We start from the raw sequence: 13,299 nt of genomic DNA on the forward strand, positions 1-13,299 counted from the left end.
GCTTTTCTCACGTCTTTCTCCGCTGCCATTACTGAACTCCAACTCAAACTGACGCACTACATCAACGTCATCGTTCTCAGCCACTCCCTCTGTTCGCTGATTGGTCCAACAAAAAAATTATTTCTGGAAACCTAAGAATATACAGCAGTCCCAGACGTAGTACTGAAGGAAAATGACATTGAGCGGAAGTGTGTAGGAGGGCGCAGCCAGGCTAGGTCAGGGAGCTCTTTATAAGGAAATCAAAGCCAACAAATTACTGTCTCTGCATCTTAAGTTGGGATGGGGAAAGCAATCCAACATGGAAAAAAAAAAAAATACACATTTCTCATTCAACAGCATTTGGCAAACATGATCTTAGTTAGCAACCAGTTTATCCAATAAACATAGGAAAATAACCAATCTATAATGACATGAAACTGAGGCCAAGAGATTTCTCTAAGAAAGATGCTAAGGCGAGTGTGTATGACATGCTACATCTGCAGAAAGACATTCTGAGAGCGCCACTGAAGCCAACAGCCGTGAGGCAACTGCTGTCTTTCCCTTCATAAATGTGGATGGCAATGGCAGTGACAGCTCAGACCAGCTTTATAAAGATTAGGAGAAGTTGGCTTTGTTTCTCCTTGACCTTATTATACATCAACAACTGCATGGAGGGAAATATGACGATTTGACTGGTATTCTGAGCGAGACCTCTGGAGCACGGCTATTTTGATTAGCATGAATTAGTTTTGGTGTTAACACGGTTCGCCTCTGCAAACATGATCATAGCGCAGTTCACTCCCACGCTGACACGATGTGCCGGAGAACATAAATTAATGGCTGTGCGGAAAAACAGAAAATGCAGATCAGATCTACTATTTTTATACTTAAATGAATGTTTTTTCATTCAAATAACATTCAGATAATGTGTTATGGTATTAGAGTAAGAGAGAGAGACAGACATATAGTAAGAGAAAAAGAGAGACTGAGAAAGAAACAAGCATAAAGATGAAAACATCTTTGATGTTTAATGGGACTTCCCACTGAAGCACTGTGGTACGACGTCATGATTCAATCCACGGACAGTTGCATGATGACAGCACGGTCAAATCTTATTGTCATGATGATTTCACGTTCACACACACTATAACAGCGGTTCTCAACTGATTTGGCCATGGGACCCATATTTTCCCATGGTCATTAAGCTGCAACCCAAATTTTTAGGAACTTGAACCAAGAAATTATTTCTCAAAAATGGTTGACATCTATTTTTAAACAGAACAATTCAAAACGAAAGAAAACAGACTGTTCTCTGCTTATGTCATCTGTATGAAATGAGTATTTCTCTCAGGCGCGTTCACTACTGCTAAGATCGCGAGTCAGCATCGTCAACTTCATCTTCAACTTCACACGTCAAATATCGGCCTGTTCACATCGGCCCTATTTTGACATCGGAACGATACCGATGTGTAAAAAAAATGACCATATCGGCCGATATTATATCGGCGGCCGATATATCGTGCACCCCTACTTAACATACACATAAACTAAGAATATCACTAACACTGATGAATTTAACAGTATAAATTAAGGCTATTAAATAGCAGTCTCAAACTAGTTTTTGTTAATATAATGAAGTTGGTATGAGCCACCACAGTTATCAAAAATAAAGAAAAAAACTCTAAGTGAAAATAAAGGGTTAATTTAAAATAATAAGGGTTCATTTTAAATAAAGGGTTAAAATAAAAGGGTTAAGTAAATACACAATGCTAAAAGGAACAGTTAATAAAACATATGGACACTGATCCTGATGATTAGAATGAGCATCATACATGATGCACCAGTTACATCATTTATTGGTACTTTTTGGTATATCGCATGTTCGTAATTTAATTTGCTCTTTATAAATAGTAGGGCTGCACGATTAATCAGAATTAAACCCCACACGATTTGGCAAAGGCTGCGATTATTTTGTGTGCAGCTTGTCAGTGCAGCACGGCTCTGTGATCAGCAGTAAAGCTACACCTGAAAGCCAGAGGGCGCACTTGCACAGACACTTCAAATATATGCCCTGCAGAAGAAAGATAGCGCACGTCATTCCAGGAACGAAATCCCTATGGGCATCATACTATCGCTGTAGCTAAATAAATAGAAGATTGAAACGCTTTGATTAAAAATGACTAATAAACACACTACAACAATATATGGTTTATCTGAGTACTTCAAGCCTTCTTGGGTATTTGCATGATGATAAAGCATATTTATTCTTCAAAGCTAATTGACATAGCCTTTATCACTGTACAGAATACTATGAAATATGTTGTGTGCCGTATTCTGTGTAAGAAGCCACATCATCTCATAGAAGGATGCTCAACTGTTGTTATGAAGTGAGTGTGGAGTAAAAACATGTTATTAAATGTTGTCTTTTGTTGGACAAGATAAATGCTTCATGTTTGGAAAGATGTTTGATGCATCTTGCTCTTTTAAATGCACGTATTAAGCGACTCAAACTCGTAGTGCTTTCAGATGGAGCAGCATTTACTACTGACCACAGAGCCGTACTTCACTGACAAGCTGTGCATAAAAAAAAATAATCGCAGCCTTTGCGCTTTCATAATCGCAATAAGATAAATCGGTTTAAGTGCGATTACATGTTAATTGTGACTAATTGTGCAGCCCTAATAAATAATGAAGTGATGTACATCGCTCGCCTCCACATTTGCACGCGCAATCGAAGAGTGCACACCGCGAACACATAACATCTGACAGGACAGGAAAGTTTGTTGAAAGGTGAGAATTTTTTTTATTTCGAAACAATATCCAAAAATAACAAAAGAATAATGACACTGACATACAGCCTGACAACATCTATTCTAAAGCGCAGGTACTGAATCAGGAAAACACATTTTTCTCAGGCACTCTTTCCTTAAACTGCATCTAACAGAAGCGTCAACAGCTTTCACGCATGTCTTTCAAAATAAAAGTCTGTCATCAGAAAAACATTAAGAATTACATTGTTGTTTTTTTACGTTGGGTCTTTGACTGCACACTCGGCTACCCACTCAGAACGGTCTTGCGACTTTTGGGTCGCGACCCATCAGCTGAGAAACACTGGTTTATAAAACCAAGTTAACTTGCATTACAGGCAGATCTCTGCTTCTGGTACCTGAAGCTCATTAATAAACAGCAACAGCTTGAGGTGTTGTGTCTTCTTAATGCTCTGACCTTTCTGGAGGCCCTATGCATGCAATTATACATTTTTATTACATTCCACTTTTAATCACATTGTCCAATCAAATTAATGAAAATGCTACTGTAAAGTCAACACTTTAGTCAATTACTATGACAACCAATGCAAACATGCAAGAAGCAAGTGCCATTAGGGGGGGAAAAACGGATCTGGTCACATATATATTATTTAGCAATATTATTGATTTGACCACACTGACACTATTGGACAAAACTTGAAATCAACTGAGCTGGATGATGACACTGTTTTCTGCAGAACTTCTTTATAGATGATTCGACTTTGTTTCATAATTGATGAATTTTGCAACATCGACATTGTTATTGACCTGAATTGAATCAACATTGAACTGACATTTTTGTCTTCTGTAGAGTTGTGCATAGCTAAATTAAACTTATTTCATAATTGATCAACTTTACACAGTTATTAAACAGAACTGAATTAACACTGAACCGTCTTCAGCTGAATAATGACACTATTGGGAAACATTTTACAATAACAGGGCATAAATAATCATGTACTAATACCTGAATTAATAGTTACTTCAACATGAACTCATGATTAGTGAAGATGAACTAATCATGAACCAATGAAAAGCGATCCTTAACTATGTCAGGAGTCAAAATGATTCATGCATTAATAACAGCAGCCTTAAATATGTTAGTACATGTTTGATAGTTAATGCATTAATTAATGTTTAGGGGTAAACTAAATAAATCAGGCTCCGTAAGAATAAATAAGAAGAAATCTAAATTTGAATTAAACATATGATTTAATACTACCATAATTTAAACTTTAATATCATAATCTGCCATCTGCAGCTTTGTGACAAATAATTGAATTGGCACATGATTATTTAGCTATTAATTACACAGATCCGTCTAACCAGACGTGGAAAATCGAATAATATATGGTGGCCGAGAGTGCTCAACGCGATTGTTACGTCCTTAGGGACGTTTAGAGAGTTTTTGGGGGTGTTTTGTGTTTCTCTTTTCGGTTTCTTTTGTCTCTCTTACTTTCACTTTAACAGGCCATCGCTGATTGGCTGTTTTGTCTGTCAGTCATTCGTAATGAGTTGAGTGGGTGTGTCCTGTGAGGTGGGATCCTCATCATCTTGATGCTTGACATCTGGGGAAGCGCTACTTAAGGGACATCCTACTGCCAGTGTGGGAGAGAGACTTTTTGTTTTGATTTTGCCTTGTGATGTGTATTGTTTCTCTTTGCTTGATTTAGTTTTGTTGAGTGTTTAGTCTGTCATGTTAATCGTGCCTTGTTTTTGATTGCCCAAAAACTTCTTTCTTGTGAGCTCTGGAAGATTTAAACAGTTCTTCAAAGCTGGGTTAAGCGGGAAGGAGGAGAGGGGATAGGTAAGGCCGTCACGTGACATACATTTACGCATTTAGTTTGATTTTTGTCTATATACACTAGGTTAGGGATTGTGCCACTCTCTGTTTTTTTTTTTTTTTTGTTAGTTAGAGTAGTTTTAGTTACGACATCACAGACTTTGAAGACTTTTTCTTTGATCTTTTTATTTTTTAGTCCAGGATTAGATTGAAATGGTTTAGTTAGTTCCTTTTTGATAATGTTATTTTTGTTTGTTTGGCACAATCCAGTTTTCCCCTTTGTTCCTTCCGTTTTGCTTTGTTCATATGTAAAATAGTTATTACTTTACCTTTATTAAATTAAGTTCATTTGATTTTGTCATGTCTCTCGTTTTTCTCATTTCATTCAGTGCTCAATGGTGACAGGTGTCCGAACTGGCTTAATGTTCCCCTTTTAAAATTCCTAGACGGTTGAGAGCCAAAGAAGGGTCGTAACAGCGCTGCAACTGAAGAAAACACATGCAAATAGAAAAACACCCGCAAATTAAGAAAACATATTCATCAGTTTCACAACACATGTGTGCTCCAAATACAGAAACGCACTGCAAAAGTTCACAACACAACCAAGTACAGAGATGCGCTGCAAAAGTTCACAACACAACCAAATACAGAAACACGCTGCAAATAGCACAGACCACAACGGAAAGTTTCATAAGAAATGTTAGGTAATACAGGGTCCAAAGATGAGATGGCAAGTTTTAAAGTTGAGACACTCACACACAGATACAGTATATGGAGCACACATGTGTTGTGAAACTGATGAAGATGTTTTCTTAATTTGCGGGTGTTTTTCTATTTGCATGCGTTTTCTTCAGTTGCAGCGCGTTGAGCTCTCTTGGCCAACGTACTAATAACTACCACTAATAAATTTAATTTGATCTAAACCGTTTTCTGATTTTTATAGTTCATTTAGGCCTATGTTTAGCTAGTAATAGCTACTTTTCTTCCCAGAACTACAGTATGTAAGGTTTGATTTGTGGGACACACATTAGTGGCGCACTCGGTGCTCGCTTGTAGTAGTGGGAAGTCTGGATCATTTCGAATCTTTTTTCGAGTCATTTCGTTCATTTCAGCAGAATGTATTTAAAATGTTACATGTTTATAGCCAAATTCCCCAAACACATCAAATGTTGATCGCATTTAGAATAAGAAAAAAATTGCAATTCAAGGAAAAGGCCAAATTATGAGAAACAGAAATTAATTAATTTATCTTGGTCTTCAGGAAAAAGTCTGTTAGTTTACCTCACCTCCCAATCTGAGTCGTCAGTTCATCACGTGATCCTCATAAACTGAGCTATGCAGTCTGTAGTGCCGGATACAGAATTGATTAGTTCACGTTTCGAGTCTATCAACTTCGGGTTCGACTCATTCGTTCATCATTGAACCCCATGAGTCCCATTGGCTGAAGCTATGCAGTCGGTACCGGATACAGAATTGATTAGTTTCATCTCTCTCGAGTATTCGGGTTTGAGTCGTTTGGTTTTATGTCACGTAACTGCATGTTGTTATTAGGCTCTATATAGGTATCTTTATCAAAGTGATTTTCCCCATGATAGATAAAGTTTAAAGCATTACCAACTCTTTAGTACCACATTCATATGGAAAAGAACCATCATGACAGAAATTCAAAAAAATTATAAATTGAAGGAAATAAAAAAGCTATAATTTGAGACCAAAACCGCAGCATGTAAATGTAAAAAAAAAAAACGGACTATGCGATTGTTTATGAGAACGTTTGGGAAATATTAACTCATTTATGTGTCCAGTGCTGATACATCATGTCACTCATGAAAGACTCAGAAGTATCAGACCCGAAGACTCGAGAGGTGAACTAATCATTTCTGTTTCCAGTACAGAGAACCTATACGATGTTGCGCATGCGCGGTCAACACAAAATGAACGAATCACTCTCTGAGACAACTCGGTAGTCCAGAGTCCTATTAAAGATTCGTTCAAAATGAATGAATCGTTCATGACCGACCCATCACTACTCGCTTGGCACATTAGTTGTGTTCCTATGGTAATGCTGGCATTTTAATCTCATAAATGTTGACTGCTTTGGTAAACAGAATTAATAATTAAAGACATGTTTGCATGTATGTTGTATTTGGGAGTTTTCAGGAGGTTATGTACAGTAATTAAATGTTTTGTTTTTTTGTGTGTGTGTTGTTTAAATGTATATATACATTAGTCAAAATGACTGTATATTAGTTAGACTGTATTAGTGTACATTTTGAAAATACATTAATCCAATTCATCTGCAATGCTTGCTGACTTAACTGAAATGAGACTTAAAAAATCAATTACATCAACATCAAAAAATTGTATGTGCAGAACTTCATTTACTAAACCCTTAATGAGCTAATCTCTAGTTGATGCTTTTAACAAGGTCAGCAGTGAGTTGTGCGGCTGTAAATATTTGCCTTCCAGTGCCCTCACAGGCACTGAGAAAGACGAACCATGTCCTTTATTTGTATTCGTGACGACGGTTGAGATTTACGCTGTTTATCACAAGCAGGTGTTCGCAAAACCACTCCCAGTGTTTACATAATACCTGCTTATTCAGGTTATTACGAACTCATTTCTCACGATAAATTTGATGTGCGGAGCTGTGACTCTGCATACGGAGCAGCAAATTGGATCTCTATTCAAATGTGCAGTTTACACTGTAAAGATAGAGAGCAGCTGAGGGCTTTCTCTGTCTGTCTGCCACCAACTGCGGTTATAGCCGCGCACCCCAATCAGGGATGCGCGATTCCCTCCAGCTCTCTATGTGCTGTTTGGTAACTGTGGGTTACGGTTGTATTTCTGTCAGTGTGCTGTTGTGTCCAGGTATTGTGCAGAATCTGACCTCCGTGCCGAAACATCTCTTCACACTCTCAATCAAGGCAGTATTCTGGAACTACGTTACCAAGGCAACAGGGCAGATGACTTGGATCTGCTAAATGCTCGGCTTGAACTGACCGATTGTGCTATACGGAATGCTAAAGCAAAACATGTCTTGATGCTAACTGGAAGTCTTTGAAATAATAGTGCACAAGATTGTTCGATATATTAATACGAAAAGTAGATTTTTACGTTTCTGAAGAAATTTGAGTGGTGCTTGCCAGGAGGCTACTTAAAATGATACCATGATGTTTTAAAAAAGTAGACATTTGAATGAAATGTTGTTTTGTCAATATTAAAGAAGGATTTGATCATGCTGTAAAGTGTAATAACAACAATCACCAGGCCGTTGGCTCCCTCTGCAGGCATTTGTTATAATGTACATAAATTGATTGTTTATATTATGTATATTACATTATGTATTTTAACAGTTTTGTTCAATAAAACCATACGATCGCTTACTTTTGATACTTTCATTGAACCAATTGCCTCATTGCTATTATATATGTATTTTAAGTCATTTTAAAGGCTGTTGTTCACTTCGGTCTATTTTTATTACCACAAAATGTATTATCAGATTACTCGATTAATCTTCAAATAATCAACAGATTACTCGATTACCAAAATAATCGTTAGTGACAGCCCTAATTCAGATTATCTAGACAAACTTTGTCAAAAACTATAGTGATGTAAATTTCTTTGGATTTCAACTGCTTTCTTTGAATTTCAGTTGTTAAGATTTGAACTCATGTAATACAAAAAAACTCATGTGACTTTGTTCTGCACTGTTTGTGCTTCGGACATGAATTATAGCTCAAAGTATGTGGGTTTGTGAGAATAGGTGTGCTATTACTTCTACAAGTTCTGTAAAAAATACAAACCATAGACTGAAGGAGCGAACTGAGCCATACGTAGTAGTAACTTTCTGAATTTTACATTTTAAACTCTCAAGCCTATGCAACAGTGATGCCTGCCTCAGCAAACACCACTAATACAATTTTCATAGATGTGAAAGATATTTCTTGCAGCTCTTCCCCAAATCCTGCCCATTCTTTGATCTAACGTTCAGTTTAACTGATGATGTCTTGAGAGGTCTTCTCCACTGACGCAAGTATGAACTCATCTAACCCAACGTACAATTCTTCCTTTATAGATCAAAGACTCTCTCAGAACCATGTGTCAGTGAGGCTAATTACAACAAACAAAGATTTAACCACAGCTTATCAACTAACACAAATCCAGGTCTGAACCATTAGCCATAAGTTAATAACTGGACCTCTTTGAAACAATTATTAGTTATTTGCTTCTCATTGGTCTATGGTGCTTTCCCTCAACTTGCTTGCCTTTCAGGACAAAAACTACATCACACTGCATTGTTGCAATTAAAAGGGAAAACTTTAAATAAACCAATAGTATGGTGACTATATATGTTAAATAGATGTTTTTGCCCACAGGTCAACTTTTTGTAACATCATTTTGCAGGAAACTTTGATTATTGGACTTTTGGAATTAATTATAACAGTGTCTCAAGTGTTTGATGTAATTTACTTGTGCATAAAACAAGTGGGCTATGACTAAGGTTTCATGCATGTGTTAAAAACAATTTATAGCTTTTTTTCATATTCAAACTAATTTTGTCAAAAATATTATGGGGAAAATATTAGATAAAATTAAAACATGATACATACCAAAGAGGGTTAAGATTTGTGAACAAAGCCTGATGGGTAAACATAGTCAAAAGCTAATTTTGTCATGTAGAATGACTGAACATTTATTTTTAACAAATTATTTTGATACATCATGTTGGTTAGGAGCCACCATTACTATGAGTTTGCCAAATACAACATATTTTGTTGGCCTTATCATTCATTCAATGGAGAATTAGTGTTGGAATAAACATTTAACTACCAAAAAAGACTATCACAAATTCCCACAGCATTACTCAATGAGTTTTGCATTGAAAGCTGGAATTCTGCAGTGGTGAGCTGCTGTGCTCTAAATCTCTAGCCAGTGTACAGTACCTCCAGTCGGCACTGTTATGACTTACTGCATCACTGCACAGGAATGACACTGCCATCAATCATATTAACACTGGACACACAAATCAGGAGCAAAAAATGCACCCCCAAGGTTTTACACAATCAGCATTAATTACATAATTATCCACTTCATTAAAATACCCAATATCGTAACTGGAGTTCAAGGTGTTTCTAACCGATACTGAAAAAGGGCCTCCAGAAATGATATTATACCTGTACAAACACAAAGACTTATGCACACATTCAGGCACAAGCATATTAAAGAGATAATTCACCTAAAAATGAAAATTCATCATTTACTCACCCCCTCATGGTCAGTACGAAACTTGTATGACTTTGTTTTACTTGAAATACAAAATAAATATAGCAGATATTGCAGAAAGCTGCTTGTTTTGAAAGTGGCTTCTTTGTGTGCTGTGCTTCATACATTGCTACACTATTGACAATAGGGCAATGGGCGTTTTTGCTTGTGAAATTTTTCTAATGTGAAAATGTGATCGTTACTTTATAATAGGAAACATAAAAGTGGTTATTTATACAACTTTATATATTGCATGTCTTCTGAAGTCATACGATGGCTTAATATGATGCAAAGACTAACATTTAAGAGGTTATTTGCAGAAAATCTGTTTAACATTTTAAAGTTCAGTTCAATTATGATGCAACAGGACACAGCACATCAGGTTTGACATCCAAGATTTGAAACATTATTGGTTCTTGTAAGACTAGAAATACAGCTCACAAGTCAAATGGACTACTTTTGTGTCACTTTTATGGTCCTTTTTGTCATTTTAGAGCTTCACTGCTCCAATCCCCATTATAGAAAACGGCACTCTGGACATTCTGCAATATTTTTTTCATTCAGAAAGATGATAGAAACTCATACAGTTTTTACAACGACGCAAGCGTGAGTAAATGATGACAGTATTTCAATTTTGGATGAAGTGCTCCTTTACAAAAGCGTATAAAAGCATTCACCCTTAGTGCTCTACACCGTGACACATCAGAAAACTCACCTTGAACGATGATGTGCACGGAAGTGGTTCTGGGTCTGCTGCTAGTCTGCACCGCGCAGATGTATTGGCCCTCGTCTGTCAAGTCCACATCCTCTATCTTGATGGTGAACTCATCCTGGTTCAGAGTAACCAAACTCACCCGGGGGTCCACAGACCACTTATCCTCTCCGGCGTACAGTATACTTGATCTGTTCAGCCATGCTGTGTGTGTCACAAAGTCCCCTTGTAAGCAACTACAAGAGAAGAGAGAGAACCAAAGAGAATACTTAACCCTTAGCATTAGCATGTGCGCTACGAGCAAAGTTCCCCACTGAATTATTACCGGTGTATCCTTTTGTTACTAAAGCACTGGGATTCATCATTTAAATTCAAATATTCATTAGCATTCATTCAAATAGTCCCCCTGGTACTGTACGTCGGAAGACTGCATCTGTTTCGGAAGCGAGTGCGAATGTATTCCCTAGATATTAAGCAAGGAAGAACAACATGGTTAGACATCGATCAAACCCTCCTGAAGATTGGGTTTATTAAATTCAGTGACCCCCAGATAATATTTAAAGCTAAACTGGCTGGGAGGGGGGAACAGCCTCTTAGTGCTTTTGACTTAAAGACAATGCCATCTCTCTTTATTACGGATACAATGGAATTAGATGCTAATTACTTACAGGCCTTCCTTAAATGAGGACATGCTGTGTCTAATTACAGCTATGCCTAACAGTTAGCAGCAGAGGCCAAAAAGGGCCTCTTCATATACTGTAGGGCTATTAAAATCAAAAGCAATCATGCGCTTAATTGATTACTTGCCTGATTAACCATTCAATAAAACGCAGGGACAATTTTCATGCAATCTTTGTTTTATCTCTGGTAGCATCACAGCCCAAAAATCTTTGGCACACATTCGAATAATAGGCGTTCGATGCTCATTAAAGCCCATTATGGTTATAATGCTTGCGCGCTCATCTTAGTCGATTCAGCGAGAGGCACAGAGCTGAACTACTTTAGCTTCTAGAGGGCAAAATCCAAAGCACCAGGGACAGATGTGGTAAATGTGCTTCTTTGTGTCTTTTTTTTTTCTCCCTAGGCAGGTGGGCAGAAGTACTGGGGTACAAGCAAAGGCGTTCGTTTTCACGGGAGTGGAAACTGCGGCACTGGCCTCTACCTCGTCTTATAATAGACTAAATGAGAACGCTGGAGATCAGTGGAAAGATCAAGCCTTTTCCCTGTGGACGGGTTCATAATACACTGCAGGGCATCCTACACAGAAATATTAAAGTCGCCCGTCTCCAATCTTTCTTCCCCTTGCTCTTCTCTATAAGGTGGCAATGTGTGCAGCAAAAACCAAACTGCCAAAAATAAAATTAAACAAAATAAAAATAAACATATCTAATTCTACAGATAAAAATGAGATTTTAAACAACATTAAAAAGTGTCAACACAACTTATTAGTGTGTGTGTGTGTGTGTGTGTGTGTGTGTGTGTGTGTGTGTGTGTGTGTGTGTGTGTTTGTGTGTGTGTTCGTTCATATCTGTATACAGTATATCTTCATTATTATTTTTTTCAAAGTGTTAATGGGTCAAGCTGCCTTTTTTGAGGAAAAATATTTGAGGATCTGTGGCATCAAAAAAGTTTTAAAAAACCCTGGTTCAATAAAAATCTCCCTAGGTGAATGCAAGAGAAGCAAGTAAGAGGCGAGCCACCCATAATAGGAGGAGAAGACGCGTCGGCTGGCATATAAAGCACACGGTTGCCAAACAGGGTAACAAAGCACACTCAAGGGCATTCAAAGTTGGCTGGAATAATAGAAAAAAATGCAAAGCAAAAGCAGCTGTTGCACCGGTAATTGAACGAAACCCCCGATGAAACACAGTTTATGGGATCAAAGAGCAAAGCTCTCACACATTCGTCATGTAGACATGGATGATATGGTAAATAATACAGGAAACAAGAGCATTGCTGTTCAAATAGCCTTTCGCTGCACACGGCTGGTGTGCTTGCATGTACACACAGATGACTGAGTCTGCACTTATGCAAGAATGTATGTTTAAGGGAACCGTTCACCCACAGACGAAAGATTTGCCATTAAAGGGGACATATCATGCTAAATCCACTTTTTTAGCCCTTAAATGCATTTTGTTGTATATTTTTAGTGTTTATAAGTATAGAAAATTTGAAATTAGTCTCTTCAGGTGTTTCGTTGATATCTTTATATTCTGTTTTGGCCTTATTTTTCAACCTGTTCCGATTTTTCTATTTTCTATGACGTTTTGTTAACAATTACGTCACAGTATTTGCAGCGGAGCTGCCAAAAAGGACATCGACTACCGGCTCAACACTTCGAGCAATCCGCCATTTTTATTTCTCGCTACGATTTTGTAGTCCAAGCTCAAAGATGCAGAACTTACGAGAGGGTAAGTCAAAATGTTTGGTTGTTGGATGTAGTAACCCACACGCTTCATTACACCGTCTCCCAGCATCAGAACCTCTTCGAAAAGCCTGGTTGAGTTTTATTTTTAACGGAAATGTACCCATAAAGTAATTTTTGTGTGCGCGAACGCGAAGCACTTCAAGGATAACTACTTCAGCAACAACAGGGTTTTTCCTGCATTGAACTTGTTTTAGCGCCCGCCAAAGCGGTTTTTTTTGTCCCGCCAAAGTCTTATTTGATCGGTGAGTAATGTAGATGAACTGCCACGCTTGTGACAGGGCGCATGTTTAACTGAAAGAACGAGCAGAGAGAGAGACCCGGTCGC

The 13,299-nt window shown here is 37.6% G+C and overlaps 1 protein-coding gene across 9 annotated transcripts in view; it reads right to left on the reverse strand.

Moving 5' to 3' along the window:
• ntm (neurotrimin) overlaps positions 1-13,299 on the reverse strand; it is a 330,112-nt gene that overhangs the window by 35,969 nt on the left and 280,844 nt on the right. For all 9 annotated transcript variants that reach the window (XM_079860410.1, XM_079860406.1, XM_079860408.1 and 6 more), the window contains one exon: positions 10,550-10,782. In XM_079860410.1, coding sequence (XP_079716536.1) covers positions 10,550-10,782 — 233 coding nt within the window. The remainder of the gene's footprint in view (positions 1-10,549; positions 10,783-13,299) is intronic.

Source organism: Squalius cephalus (genome assembly GCF_949319135.1).
Source record: "Squalius cephalus genome assembly, chromosome: 24".
NCBI classification, from domain to species: Eukaryota; Metazoa; Chordata; class Actinopteri; order Cypriniformes; family Leuciscidae; genus Squalius; species Squalius cephalus.